This window comes from Suncus etruscus, chromosome 3, assembly GCF_024139225.1.
Source record: "Suncus etruscus isolate mSunEtr1 chromosome 3, mSunEtr1.pri.cur, whole genome shotgun sequence".
NCBI lineage: Eukaryota > Metazoa > Chordata > Mammalia > Eulipotyphla > Soricidae > Suncus > Suncus etruscus.
The window spans coordinates 144,064,549-144,079,878 of NC_064850.1; the positions used below are offsets into that span (position 1 = coordinate 144,064,549).

Here is a 15,330-nt window from a genome sequence, read left to right on the forward strand (position 1 = left end):
AGGAGAGCAATTGTGTTACTCTTCAAAATGTACACAAGCACACTATGCCTTCCATCCTACTGCCATTATTCCTCCAGCACTGCCACTGGACCCCTTTCTACACTCTCCTTGTTCCCCTTTTGGTAACTTCAGTTCTGTGGTCCAAATACACGAACATAAAGTTACAAGTTTGTGTGTGTGTGTGTGTGTGTGTGTGTGTGTGTGTGTGTGTGTGTGTTTATTTTGGTACTGTGATTCAAACCCAGAACCTCATCCATTGAGCTATATTTTCAGGCTAAAAAAAAAAAAAAAAAAGAATCCACCTATGGGGCCGGAGCGGTGGCACAAGTGATAAGGCATCTGTTTTGCCCGTGCTAGCCTAGAATGGATGGCGGTTCGATCCCCCAACATTCCATATGGTCCCCCCAAGCCAGGAACGATTTCTGAGCGCATAGCCAGGAGTGACCCTAGAACATCACCAGTGTGGCCCCAAAACAAACAAACAAAAAACTCCAAAAACCCAACTAAACAACAAAAAGAATTATGACAGACTATGCTTAAAGATGCTATACCTATGACTTAGAGATGCTATACCTACTTATTACAGCAAAGTATATGCAGGTCTGAACATAAAATCATAAGCACCAAATGGCCATAAAGAACTCATAAAGGAGGGTCCATAGAGAGAGCCTAGGGGTTAAGGTCCTTGCCCTGTACATGACCTATTCCAATCTGATTCCCAGTACCACATGTGGTCTCCCAAGTACCATCAAAAGTGATTCCTGAACACATAAGATTCAGGAGTAAGCCCTGAGTACTTCTAGGTTTGCTCAAAAACAACAAAACAAAAATAAAACGTATTAGCTACAATTCATATCTGTAGCTAATCACCTTAAACATACACCCTGTTTTAACATCCAGAGCACATACTGCTTTCCCTAATCCCCTTGCCCTGTCTTTCCTAAACACAGAAGCACACACCCTGTTATAATCCCCTCTCACATCCTACCCAATTGGTGGACACAGAGTCCACACCTTACTCTCCACCTTACTCTCCCCTAAAATAAATATCCCTTTTCAGCCAACAATAAACTTGAGGCACTCTTCAGAAGAGGCTGGTGGATGCTTCTGTGTGAGTGCTCAATTCACCTGAGATCCGACCCCACCAGTGACTTCTACATCCAGCAACTTGGACCTCACCAGCGACTCAGACCTCACCAGTGACTTCTACATCTTGGGATCTGAACTTAACCATTTTATTTACACATATCCTTACATAATACTGTATACATGATTAGTTATAAAATTTTATCTCAAGGACCTAATGTCATAATATGAGTAGAAAGCACATTTGCTAATTTAAGAAGATTCAATTCATATTTTTTGAAATCTTACCAGTTCTTGAAAGAGGGCGAACTGTAGGAGCAGGTACAACTAAGCCAGGCTGGGGAACAGGTGGTCCAGGATACCATCCTCGGTGCCTTTTCTTTGGTGGCCCAGATATGAACATGGTAGCTGAAGACAAAAGAAAGTGATGAATCTACCTTAGTAGTAAACGAAAAGAATAAAATCAAAAAGTAACATAGAGGGGCCAGAGCGATAGTACAGCAGTAGGACATTTGCCTTGCATGTGGCCAATCTAGGAAGGACCTTGGTTCGATCCCCTAGAGTCCATATGGCCCCCCAAGCCAGGAGCAATTTCTGAGCACATAGCCAGGAGTAACCCCTGAGCATCACAGAGCATGGCCCCAAAAGAAAAATAAAAGCAACATAGAATTTTTTTTATCCCATTATACTCCAAAAATCTCAGTGAAAGAAAGGAATAAAGTCAAAGTAACATAGAACCTTTTTCATCTGATTATACTTTTAAAAATCTAAGCACTCTTCTAGAAATAAAGATAAAATTAGTCATACTAATAGTACCTAATATCAGCATGCTCTTTTACCCAGATTACCTCAACTGTTTTGACTAATCAAAATTCAGTTGTTATAGGACAAGAATATTGATTTACCAATTTTTTTTTGTTTCTGGGTCACACAAGATTTGCTTAGGGCTTACACTCAAGGAATCACTCCTGTAGGTGCATGTGGTACCATATGGGGTGCTAGAGATCAAACTCAAGTCAGCCATATGCATGATATGTGTCTTACCTGTCACTGCATCACTCCTGCCCCTAATTTATAGATTTTATAGACAAGAGAGGAAGGTTTAAGTTTGACTAAAGTTGCACAACAAAAAGAAGTTCAAATTTTTTACTTTGGTCAGCATACTTTAGTTTTTCAACACATATTTTTAGACATCTGTTTCAATATTACTTCCAGGTTAGGCTTATTCTTTGCTATCATCAAAAAACTTAATCATTCCCACTTACACCAATCAGCAGTTTTATTACAGGGCTAGTTAGTTCAGTGGGAAAGGAATTTGCCTTGAATGTGACTAACTCATCTGGCACCCCATATGGTCCCCTGAGCATGGAATGATGCCTGAGTGGAGTCAGTTGTGGCACAAATGCCTACTCTAGGGGCCGGAGAGATAGCATGGAGGTAAGGCATTTTGCCTTTCATGCTGAAGATGGTGATTTCAATCCCGGCATTGCCTGTGCCTGCCAAGGGCAATTTCTGAGCATAGAGCCAGGAGTTGCTGCTGGATGTGACCCAAAAACCAAAACCAAAACCAAAAACAAACCAAATGCCTACTCCAAAACAACTCCAACATTTTTTTAAATTTCTTTTTGGGCCACACTCAGAGGTGCTCAGGGGTTACTCCTCGCTCTGCACTAAGGATCATTCCTGGTGATGCTCCAAGGACCATATGGGATCCTGAGGATTGGATCTGGGTCAGCTGCATGCAAGGCAAACACCTGCTGTTCAATTGCTTGACCCCAACCAACATTTTATGACAAGATAAGGAAAGACTTTGGAGTGTACTGTCAGATTAAATCATTGTTCCAAACTACATAGCACATTTTCAATAATTAAATGAACTTATTTCAAATTTCTAAGAGGGTATTTATTACCTTGGTCTCCGGGTGCATAGCTAGGTCTTGGTGACAAAGAGTAATTCCCTGAATGAGATGGAGTGGAGCTAGATGCGCTGTTCTTCCCACTATGACTACTGTTTCCATTAGCAGCATCTGTGGTAGACAAGAAAGTCACTCAGACAGAGGAAGCAGGACACTGCTTTCTATGATTCTACAACCATATGACAAACCTCAGACTAAGGACCCAAAGGAATCTCACTTATGAGCCAGTCCTGTTGTATAAAACTAGCTATAATCATCATCAGTACTTAGTAACTAACTAAATACCACCTTAAAATAATTTTCCAGGAGTCCAAGAAATCTTTCAAAATCTTTTTCAGGGAAATCTTTTTTGTTTTGTTTTGTTTTGTTTTTTTGGGTCACACCTGGCAGCGCTCAGGGGTCACTCCTGGTGCTATGCTCAGAAATTGCTCCTGGCAGGCTTGGGGGACCATATGGGATGCCGGGATTTGAACCACCGTCCTTCTGCATGCAAGGCAAACACTCTACCTCCATGCTATCTCTCTGGCCCCTTTTTTCAGAGAAATCTTTAAAGCTTTGTATTATAGAAGTTTTAAAAAAATATACAAAAATAAAGATATTGTAATAAACTAGGTATCCACCACATAGCTTCAATATTTATTAACACAGAGCTAATAGTGTGTGTGTTTATGTGTGTGTGTGTGTCTATGTGTATGTAGCCAGGGACTGAACTCAGGATCTCACACATACAAGGTAAGTGCTTTACTACTGAACTACATCTCTGGCTCTTATATAGTCAATCCTACTTTATCTACAATCCTTATCTCTTTCTCACTTCCTCTAAAACACACATAGAAGCTCAGGATTATTTTGCAGTAAATTCATTTATTATATAACTTCATCCTAAAATATTTTCTGAACAGGTTTCTAAAAGAAAGGACTCAAAATTGTAAGCTCAATACTGTCATTATACATTCAACAATGAATAATTAATAGCTTTAAATATAAAATATCAATTTTCAATTTTCAAAGTACCATATCAAAATTTATTTTTTACAATTGGATTCTATGTCCCTTACATCTCTTTTAATTTGTCATTCTTCCTTTTTCCTTCATTCTTTTGCTTTTTTGGGCTGCAACTGGTTAATGTTCAGGGCTTACTCCTGATTCTGCATTCAAGAATTACTTGGAGTGAGAGCAGAGATATAGCATAGAGATAGAGCATTTGCCTAGCATGCAGAAGGGTGGCGGTTCTAATCCCGGCATCCCATATGGTCCCCTGAGCTTGCCAGGAGCGATTTCTGAGCATAGCACCAGGAGTAAACCCTGAGCGCTGCCGGGTGTGACCCAAAAACCAAAAAAAAAAAAGAATTACTTGGGGCACCATATGAAATGTTGGGGATCATCATGGTGTCATTTCATGTTCCTTTGACCCTTGTATTCATAGATATAAACAACTATAGAGGATTTTCAGATTCAGAAGTGATTTCTTTTTTGGCAAGAGTATCCTTATGAGTACTGTTGTATAAATCCAACATGAGTACCATGGCTGGTTTTCTTTCTTTTTGTGATGCTAAGAGATTGATCAGAAGATTTAAGAATTGCTATCCTAATCCTCAAATTTGAAGTTATTCATTAGTTTTTCATCTACTAGTTTTATCAACTATAATAGTTACTGTTAAGACCCATCACTTCATTATTTTTGTAATGCTGTGAAAGTCTGAATTCTATTTGTTTAAGTCAACAACATATCCAGTTTGGGTGATAAAAGGAGGTAGCTAGGATGTGGCTCAGAAGTTGAATATGTGCCTCACATGCCTGAGGTCCTGAATTCTATCTGGGCCCTTTGAGAACAAAAACCAAAAAGTAACAAGAAGACAGATTCTACAAGAATTGTTGGATCAGAGTAAAAACAAAAGTAGCCTGTGTAACTTAGTTAACTATTAGAAAGTTTCTAGAACAACATATTCTATTCCTTCATCTCTGATCATTTAATTTTCATTAAATATTAGAATTTTCTAAAATTCTATTCTTAGTTCAGTTTGCCTTAAACTATTTTTTTCCTTGGGAAATAACTTCTTTTCCTAGTGATTTTAACCACATATTTGGGGGTTCAACTGTAGATCAACCATCAATTCTGATTAATTGTTGAGTTATTCTACTTGAAGTATCTTATAAATACCTCAACATGTTCATAACTGAACTCACAATCTCTTCCTGCGAACAAATTACTCCCTATATATTCCTATCTCAGGTAATGAAATTCCATCACTAGACCAGAATAAAGTATTACTCATATTAACCATTCAAGTTCGGCCAATGTCACACCTGAGTAGTCCTCCTATCTGTTCTTTTCTTTCCAGCCTACTATCACTGAGTGATTTTCAATTTTTTAAATATATCTTATCTATTTTTGTTTCCGAATTGATTTAGATCAAGTTCATATTGAACTATGTCACTTTTCTGTTCAATAAGTTACAGAATAAAATCCATGCATTTTAGACTGGCCTTGCTTGCTCTTTTTCTGTCCCCCATTTTTCTCTTTTGAGTTTTACATGTCATGGCTTCAACAATTCTTAATTCTTGAAGCTACTGAACACATCTTGCTACTTCTTTACTTTCTTTTTAACATCTGAATTTGAACTATTGGTCTCTTGCTCCTTTGTTTTATATCCTCTTCTTGTTCATTCTTTTTTTTTGGTTTGTTTTCGTTTTTTTGAGTCACACCTGGTGGCAGTCGGGGTTACTTCTAGCTCTGCGCTCAGAAGTCACTCTTGGCAGGCTCAGGGTACCATATGGGATGATGGGATTTGAATCAGGGTCCGTCCTGTGTTGGCCATGTGCAAGGAAAACACCTTACCACAATGCTATCGCTCTGGCTCTCATCAATTCATTCTTAACTACTTTGTAAAATGCTGAGTTAAAGTCCCTTCTTATGAGCTCCCCTAGCATATTGTTATATTTTTTGTGCTTCGTGGAAAAAACTAGTGGCAGGTCACCTCTACTAATATGATACAGTACATAGAGAGCAATTATTTATCTTTGTATCCTCAGTTCTCATTATAGCAGGTACCTGAAATCTATTTTTTTTTTTTTTTTGGTTTTTGGGTCACACCCAGCGGTGCTCAGGGGTTACTCCTGGCTGTCTGCTCAGAAATAGCTCCTGGCAGACACGGGGGACCAAATGGGACACCGGGATTCAAACCAACCACCTTTGGTCCTGGATTGGCTGCTTGCAAGGCAAACACCGCTGTGCTATCTCTCCGGGCCCTGAAATGTATTTTTTAATAGAATCAATCTACTCTGTCACTAAAATTTATCTATTCCTCTTCTGATTGGAAAAGAGAATAAGAAGCTTTCTATGATTATACACATTACTACAGAAAGTTCCTCCACTTTTTAAACATCCACTAACAAAGAAGTAGCTTTACCCCCGTCTATTCTGTTCTCAATTAAATTTCACACAAGCCTTTTGTAAACTATGTATCTGCTAAACAAATATAAGTGAGGAGAACATCACCTGCAGCAAACGTCTTCCCCACAACCTGCAAAGATAAAGCCAGTGGCTTCACAACATTCTTATTCCGGGTCAGGTCCTGAGCTCCACTTAAATTGATTGCAGAATTAGCTGGATTGAGAATTGAGGAATCTTTAAAATGAAAGAGGTAATTAAAATTAGCTTATATATGTGGTAAGTGTGAGGTGTGAGAAAGCATACTGGGTAATTTCAGTATTCTTCCTTTGTTTATTTTTGTTTTTTTCTGTTTTTGTTTGTTTGGGTTTTTTTTTGGTTTTTGGTTTTTGGGTCACAGGGGTCACTCCTGGCTCTATGCTCAGAAGTTGCTCCTGGCAGGCTCGGGGGACCATATGGGATGCCGGGATTTGAACTGCAGTCCTTGTGCATACAAGTCAAACGCCTTACCTCCATGCTATCTCTCCGGCCCTATTTTTCCTTTTTCTTTAAGCCATTCAACATTTTAGGAAAGAAAATTTACAGATTTCATTTATTTACAATTTTTCAGTTTTTTATTCGTATTACTTTACATATTTACATAATTGTTTAACAGCCCGAAGTGACTCTGGAGCATCACTGGGTGTGGCCCCAAACGAAACAAAATAAAACAAAAAATGTCATTAAGAAAATGGATCTCGGGGCCGGGCGGTGGCGCTGGAGGTAAGGTGCCTGCCTTGCCTGCGCTAGCCTAGGACGGACCGCAGTTCGATCCCCCGGCGTCCCATATGGTCCCCCAAGCCAGGAGCGACTTCTGAGCGCATAGCCAGGAGTAACCCCTGAGCGTCACCGGGTGTGGCCCAAAAACCAAAAAAAAAAAAAAAAAAAAAAAAATGGATCTCGGGCCCGGAGAGATAGCACAGTGGTGTTTGCCTTGCAAGCAGCCGATCCAGGACCAAAGGTGGTTGGCTCGAATCCTGGTGTCCCATATGGTCCCCCATGCCTGCCAGGAGCTATTTCTGAGCAGACAGCCAGGAGTAACCCCTGAGCACTGCCGGGTGTGGCCCAAAAACCAAAAAAAAAAAAAAAAATGGATCTCAACAAATGTCAAGATACACCATGCTTCTGAACAGGATTATTTCATCTTTAAGAAAATGCCAATTCAGAGCTAGAGAGAAAAAGCAGTGGATGAGGCATTTGCTTTGCACAAGGCTGACCTGGTTTCTATCTCCTGCATCCCATATGATCCCCTAAGCACTACCAGGAATGATTCCTGTGTAAAGACCTATGAGTAAGCCTTGAGCATCACTGGGTGTTGAGACAAAATCTAAAAGAAAACAAAGCCAAAGGCCCTTAAAAAAGAGAAAATGTCCATTACAGAGCCAGGGATCATCCAGGGATTAAGGGACATGCTTTTCATGTGGCCGACCTCCTCTTAGGTCCCCTGTAATGTATGATCCCCAGAGCACCGTCAAGTGCAGTCCTGTAGACTCGCAAGCACATAGGGAAATTGCTTGTCATGTTTAAGGTCCTAGTTCAATCCCTGGTTCCATACACACAAGGAGTTAATTAATCTAAATTAATTTGCAAATATAAGATGGTCCTTCCGAATCCCAGCATTCCATATGGTCCCCTGAGCCTGCCAGGAGTGATTTCTGAGCATAGAGCCAGGAGTAACCCCCGAGTACTGCCGGGTATGACCCAAAAACCATAAAAAAAAAAAAAAGAGATGGTCCTCCTTATCCCAGGCTCCATCCTAGGAGCAACATAATGACCAAGACCACCAACTACAGAAGATGGATTAAAACGACACTGAAGAAGCAGAACTGCTAGAACCACAAAGAAAGACTTCATCATAAGCTCCATTCCTTGAGCTGCACAGACACCAAGATCTCTAGATACAGAGGCCTGATTTTACCATCCAAGATGGAAGCAGAAGTCTTCCATACACCACAAAAGCAGCAAGGGGAGAGTAAATGATCATGCAAGGAGTCTATAGTTAATCCCATGACAGTATACTTCAGGGGTGGAGAAACCCTGTATCTCCTAGACCAAGAGAATTCCCTTTACAATATCCCCAATAGTTACTGTGCCTATGCAGGGGGAAAAAGAAAAGAAAAAAAAAGCACAAAACATCATTTTCCACAGATTTATTTATCGATTGATTGATTTTCTTTTGACATCTCTATTTTGGTGTAGAGATTGAAGTTGATCTCTTCAATATTATTTTATTTTATCTTATCTTTCTCTTTCTTTTTGTACTCCAGCATGATTTGATTTCAGAACTGGGACTATTGTGTGGTGCTTGTCTTTATTGCTGTAGTGCTCACTGGATATTTAATTTGATATTTCTTTCTGTATTGTTGTGGTGTTTTAATTACCTTTTTCACAGTCTCTCTCAAACTGAGGTTGAAAGCCTCTAGGACTCCGCCCATTTTCAGAATATTTGACTTTTTTTTTCTTTCTTATTTTGTACCCCAATCTATTGCCTTTCCTTCCTTCAAACAAAACCACATAACTCAATTTATCTAGCTCTGCCTCTTAAATAGAGGGGGAAACAAGGGAGGGTACCAGGACCAAACAGATACATGATCACTAATAGTAAGCCAGACAAAGAGGGGACCACCTACTCTAGCAGCCCGGGGGTGGTGGTGGGGTATATGGGTTGCAGAAAGGGAACTGGGATGGGGGGAGGACATATTTGGTGATGGATATTCCCCCGATTTAATGTTAATATGTACCTAAAATACTACTGTGAAAGATATGTAAGCCATTATGATAAAAAAATTGTGTTTTAATCAGAAATGTTTTTGACTTACATGTATTGTTATATTATATTAATTATATCTTATGTTATGTTACTATATTATGTTATATTAGTTTACCTCAATATGTTAATCAATTTTGTCTCTTGAATAAAATGCTTACAATAAAAAAGAGATGGTCCTAGAAAAATATTAACAGGTTTAGGTATTATTTTTATTTTTAGGCTTAGATATTATTAAAATTGCTATTAAATTGTTTCCAATTGATAGACTTGCTGAGATAAAACACAAACACAGGAAGAGCTAGAAAGATTCTGAATAAAAGAAATGAAGTGAGATTAACATGATAATGCAATAAAACTTTATAAAACTTCAGTCAACAGAACACTGTGATCTTGATGTATTAGGAGACAAGCAGATTAATGAAATAAAACAGTAAAAATGCAATGAGAGTTTAGTATAAAAAAGAAAGGAGTGGGGCTGGGCGGTGACGCTGGAGGTAAGGTGCCTGCCTTGCCTGCGCTAGCCTAGGACGGACCGCAGTTCGATCCCCCGGCGTCCCATATGGTCCCCCAAGAAGCCAGGAGCAACTTCTGAGCGCATAGCCAGGAGTAACCCCTGAGCCTCACAGGGTGTGGCCCAAAAAAAAAAAAAAAGAAAGGAGCAGGGATGATGATGCTTGATTTACATACAACTTATCTGTGTTCAGTCTCTTGCTCCCCTGAATACCACCAAAAGTGACCCTGAGCACACCACTATCTTTCTCTCCCCACCTCCAACAAAGATAAATGAAGCAGCTCAAATCAGCAAAAAAGATGAACTTTTCAATTAACTGTACTGAGAGAACTGGATATACAGAAAAAAATTATGGTGGCTCAACATCTTATATCAAGTGCCAAACAAAGTCAAATACAGCAAAGCTGGATGCTTGATAACAAAGATACAAAGTAATGTTAAAACCACTGGAGAATTATCATCTTTATAGTAGACTCTGATTGAGAAAAGCTGACTTCAAATGAAATTTTAAAGCCAATGTCATAAATTAAAAAAGTTCTCAAATAAAAATATGTTTCTACCTTAAGAAAATAAGAAAGGAGCAAACTAAAAATTTAAAGTAATCAAAAGAAAGAATATAATGCAAATTAGAGCAGGAAAAAAAACACAATAAGGAATAGGTAAGCAATAGTGAAAACCAAAAATTTGTTCTTTGAGTGGATCAACAAAATTGACAAACCTTTCGCAAGACTAATAAAGAGAAAAATATACGTCACTAAAATTAACAGTTAAAAAGAAAGAGGGTATCACTGACAATCTTACAGAAATCAAAGAATTATAAAATAGGCTTCTATTATGTGTGACCCTTACCAATACATTCCTATTTCAAAGTCTTAATCTCTAGGATTTTAGAACAGTATTTGGATATATTACTATTAAAGGGGCAATTAAGCCTAAATTAGGTCATAAAGATAGAGTTTTAATCTAATATAACTGATTCCCTTAAAAGAGATGAAAGATAAAGGTATATGCACACAGAGTAAAGCCACATGGCATAGTAAGAAAACTTCTGAAAGGTAAAAGAAGTCACAGGAAAAATCAACCTTTTTCTCTTTGACCTTAGATTTTCAACCTCTAGGATTGTGAGAAAATAGTTTTTTGTTGTTTAAGTTAGTTTATTATTTCCTTCGTTTTTTGGGGCCACACCTGGCAGTGCTCAGGGCTTACTCAGGCTCTGTGTTCAGGGATCACTCCTGGAAGGGTCTGGGAGACTATGTGTCAGGGGTCAAACCTAGTTTCACCTAGTATAAGATAAACACACTACCCACTTTACTATCACTCCAGTCCTCACACAGTCTATAATATATTTTATGACACCCTTAAAAACTCAGATAGATGTCAGAATAGAAAAATTCAGATAAAATAGACAAAAATAAATTTTTATAAAATTTACTACAAAATATAATTAATAAGAAAATTTACACAGAATGTAAGAAACAAGATAAATATACAAAAGTTGGACCAGAGAAATAGTATAAAATACAAGGTACTAGTTTTTATAAGTTTCAGCAGTAGCATCCCTAATTTGAATCCCCAGCACAATATTTTGTCAGTCCTTGGAACACACCCAAATATATACACACAGACATGAGTTAATTGTGGTACTCGGGAGATTGTTCAAAGGAATGAAACTGTAATGCTTCATACACACAGGTTCAAATTTAAACTCAGGCACTGCATAGGCCTCCTACGCACAGCTAGGTATACTCTTAGAAGTGACTGACACTACTGATGTGACACTGGTGACCCCCACAACACTGGGCTCAAGCAGCAGCTCATTTCCAGGCTTAGGTATTAAACTACTGGCCAGGAGTGGACCTTGGGTCCCTTGATCATTACTTGGGAGCTCTACCTCTGCCAAACAAAGTCCACTGAATTTCTATTCACTTTCAATGAATATTACAGAAAGAGAGATGGGGAGATAGCTCAACAGGTTGAGTGTATGGATTACATGTAGGAAGTCCAGGTTTGATCCCTGAGCACTGATCATATGGGACATGCCTGAGCACAGAGTAGTGAGTAGTTCTTGGCTATGATTTACAATAGCATTATAAATAATACTTTTTTTTTTTGTTTTTGGGCCACACCCGGCAGTGCTCAGGGGTTCTCCTGGCTCTATGCTCCTAGCTCTATGCTCAGAAATTGCCCTGGAAGGCGTGGGGGACCATATGGGATTAGAACCACTGACCTTCTGCATGCAAGGCAAGTGCCTTACCTCCATGCTATCTCTCCAACCCCTATCATAAATAAAACTTAAAAATAAAGCAAATCAGAGAAATCCAAAACATGTACTATGAAAACTCCAAAATACTGCTGAAACAAACATTTAAAGACCCAAATAGTGTTTGGCATGTATGTCTGAGGTAGAGTGCATGCTTTGCATATGTAAGACCGCATGTCCCATCCCCAGCACCAGAAAAAGAAACAGAGATCTAAATAAATAGAAAGCCATTCTTATCAACGGATCATTCATATCTATGGGTCATGAACTTAACAATAACAATAGCCTTATTGTTAAGAAGGCAAATCTCAAATAGTTCTAAAGAGTCAATGTAGGGATTGGGGATTTGAGTCGGTGCTAGAGTGAATGCTTATCATATTTCAGGAGTTTGATTCACACCTAACATGAGGAAAAGAAAATTAGTACAAGCCATGTTAAGATTATTCTACTGGTTTCTTTGCAGAATTTGAGGAACTAATTTCCAAATTCATTTAAGTGCCAGGGGCACAGAATAGTCAAAACAACCTGGGAAAAGAAAAACAGATGGGAGAATTTACATTTCCTCATATCAGAACGTCACACAGAGTTACAGTAATCAGTGTTGTACTAACATAAGAAAATAGATAAATAAAATAGAACAGAGTCCAAAAATAAGCCACTAAATTTTATGGCCAACTAAATTTTGAATTATTTTAAACATTTCTTTTTTTTTTTATTTTGTTTATTTGTGGCTCTCAGGGGTCATTCCTGACTTTGCACTCAGAAATTACTCCTGGCAGGCTTGGGGGACCATACAAGATGCTGGGGATCAAACCTGGGTTGGCAGCATGCAAGGCAAACGCCCTACCTGCTGTCCTATCACTCCAGCTTCGGTACAGCATTTTTTTTTTTTTTTTGGTTTTTGGGCCACACCCGGCAGTGCTCAGGGGTTACTCCTGGCTGTCTGCTCAGAAATAGCTCCTGGCAGGCATGGGGGACCATATGGGACACCGGGATTCGAGCCAACCACCTTTGGTCCTGGATCGGCTGCTTGCAAGGCAAACGCCGCTGTGCTATCTTCCGGGCCCTCAGTACAGCATTTCAATGGAAGAAATGTAAACTTTTCAAAAAATGCTTGATTACAAGACAAGGAGCTAATCCATATTGAAAGGGTTGAATAAATCTCTCTCTTCCAGACATAAACACATTACAAAGAACTGGAGAGAACAGTGGATAAGATGCTTGCCACGTATGTGATGACCAGCATCACATTTGGTCCTTTGAGCACCATCAAGTATAGCCCCTGATCAGAGAAATAGGAGGAATCCCAGATCACTGCTTGGTCCAAAATCAACAAAAATTAATAAAGAAAGCAGGTTCAAAGAGACAGTTCAGTGGGTTCAGTGCATGCTTTGCATTTAGTTGGTGTGGGTTCACATACATTAGTACAAATTCCTTGGGGAGTAATTTGGCAGCATAGATGTAAATTACAAATGAGTATACATTTGATCCAGAAATTCCTGCATTTTTATGAATACAAGAAAATGATATCTAGCGGCCGGGCAGTGGCGCTAGAGGTAAGGTGCCTGCCTTGCCTGCGCTAGCCTTGGACGGACCGCGGTTCGATCCCCCGGTGTCCCATAAGGTCCCCCAAGCCAGGAGCAACTTCTGAGCGCATAGCCAGGAGTAACCCCTGAGCGTTACTGGGTGTGGCCCCCCTCAAAAAAGAAAATGATATCTATATTGTGGTTATTCAGTGTCACTTTGTTTGGAAATAATATAAAACTTTACTAATAGGGAACACCTATTAGCAATAAAGAAATAAATGAAAAACTTCTTGTTTATTTGGAAGACCTCTATGAAGTAACAATGTAAAAAGTAAGGAGTAGAAAGAACTGTGTATAGAAAGAAAATGATGTCTCTAAGAAACAAAGGTGTAAAGTTAATAATCTCTATTTGTGTATGCTTGAAAATATATAAAGATAATAGATAAAGATAATAAGAAACTAATTATAGTGGTTGCCTGTTTGTCTCTTTTATCAAATAAAAGCAAGGATAAGTGAAGAAGAAAATTTCACTACATATGTATGAATACTAGTAAACAATGCAAATGAAAATACAATGTATATCTACATATAATAAAATGTAAATGTTTGTATATAAAAGATATTTAATTATATGATACACAAATATATTTAGATTTATATATAATATAGTTGTATTTATTTATAACATGAATATAAAATGTATTATGTATAAACACATATACATGAAAATGTATATGTAAGCATTTTATAAGCAGTGGAATAAATTAATCAAAAATAAGAATAGGGGAGGCCAGAGCAATAGCACAGCAGTAGGGCATTTGCCTTGGATACAGCTGACTTACAGAGTAAGTCCTGAGTACTGCCAGGTGTGGCTCCAATACAAACCAATAAATAGATGAACAAATCAATAAAATAAGAATAAACAATAGTTACATGTAGACAAGAGAGCTAGCAACAAAAGTACTTCTTTTTTTTAAACTTTATTAATTTATTTTTTGATTGATTTTTGGGCCACATCGGGTGGTGCGCAGGGGTCACTCCTGACTCTGCACTCAGAAATCACCCCTGGCAGACTGGGGAACATATGGGATGCAGGGAATCGAACCAAGTCCCTCCCAGGTCGGCTGTATGCAAGGCAAATGCCCTACTGCTGTGCTATCTCTCCAGGCCCACAAAAGTACTTCTTAAATGAACAAAGTAAGCACTTACTTCATTAATAAATCGCATACTGTGACTTTAAAGTTAATTCTACTATAGCACTGCTGCTGCCAGGAGCCATTCCATTCAGAAGAGCTTGCTGATAGCACATCAACAGAGGTGAGCTAACCCTGTCTATGAAAGGAGGAGCCAGAGGATCCCAGCCACTCCAATTAGCTTTGTGGTCACATACATCTCTTAGACACAGTATATAGAAAAAACACCACACTACAAGCATCACAATGGGGTGACAACAAAGGCCTCCAACCTGCATAGAGAATGAAGATGGCAGCTCTGATGATCTGGAAAGTACCGACCACCTATTTAGCCTCTCAGATAAGGACTTCAGAGAAGAAATATGGAGGATCCTCATAGAACTCAAAGAAAGCATGGATTGAGCTGAACAAACCACAAATAATAATGAAGAAGATCTGAAAATAGTACTGTGAAGACTCCAAACTGAAATAACTGGTCTGAAAAACTAGATAGGTGAAACGAAAACCTCACTGGAAAGCCTCTCCAACAGAGTAACAGCAGCTGAGGACAGAATCAGTGAGCTGGAAAAAAAGATGCATAACAACTCCATACAACAGAAGAGACTAGAAAAGAGCCTTAAATTTAGCAAATGATCAGA

The 15,330-nt window shown here is 38.7% G+C and overlaps 2 protein-coding genes across 2 annotated transcripts in view; one reads left to right on the forward strand and one right to left on the reverse strand.

Moving 5' to 3' along the window:
* ROCK1 (Rho associated coiled-coil containing protein kinase 1) overlaps window positions 1-15,330 on the forward strand; it is a 647,994-nt gene that overhangs the window by 135,007 nt on the left and 497,657 nt on the right. The window lies entirely within an intron of this gene.
* GREB1L (GREB1 like retinoic acid receptor coactivator) overlaps window positions 1-15,330 on the reverse strand; it is a 147,546-nt gene that overhangs the window by 80,419 nt on the left and 51,797 nt on the right. Inside the window, exons 7-8 of the mRNA XM_049770188.1 lie at window positions 2,997-3,113; window positions 1,375-1,494 (exon numbers count right to left, since the gene is read on the reverse strand). Coding sequence (XP_049626145.1) covers window positions 1,375-1,494; window positions 2,997-3,113 — 237 coding nt within the window. The remainder of the gene's footprint in view (window positions 1-1,374; window positions 1,495-2,996; window positions 3,114-15,330) is intronic.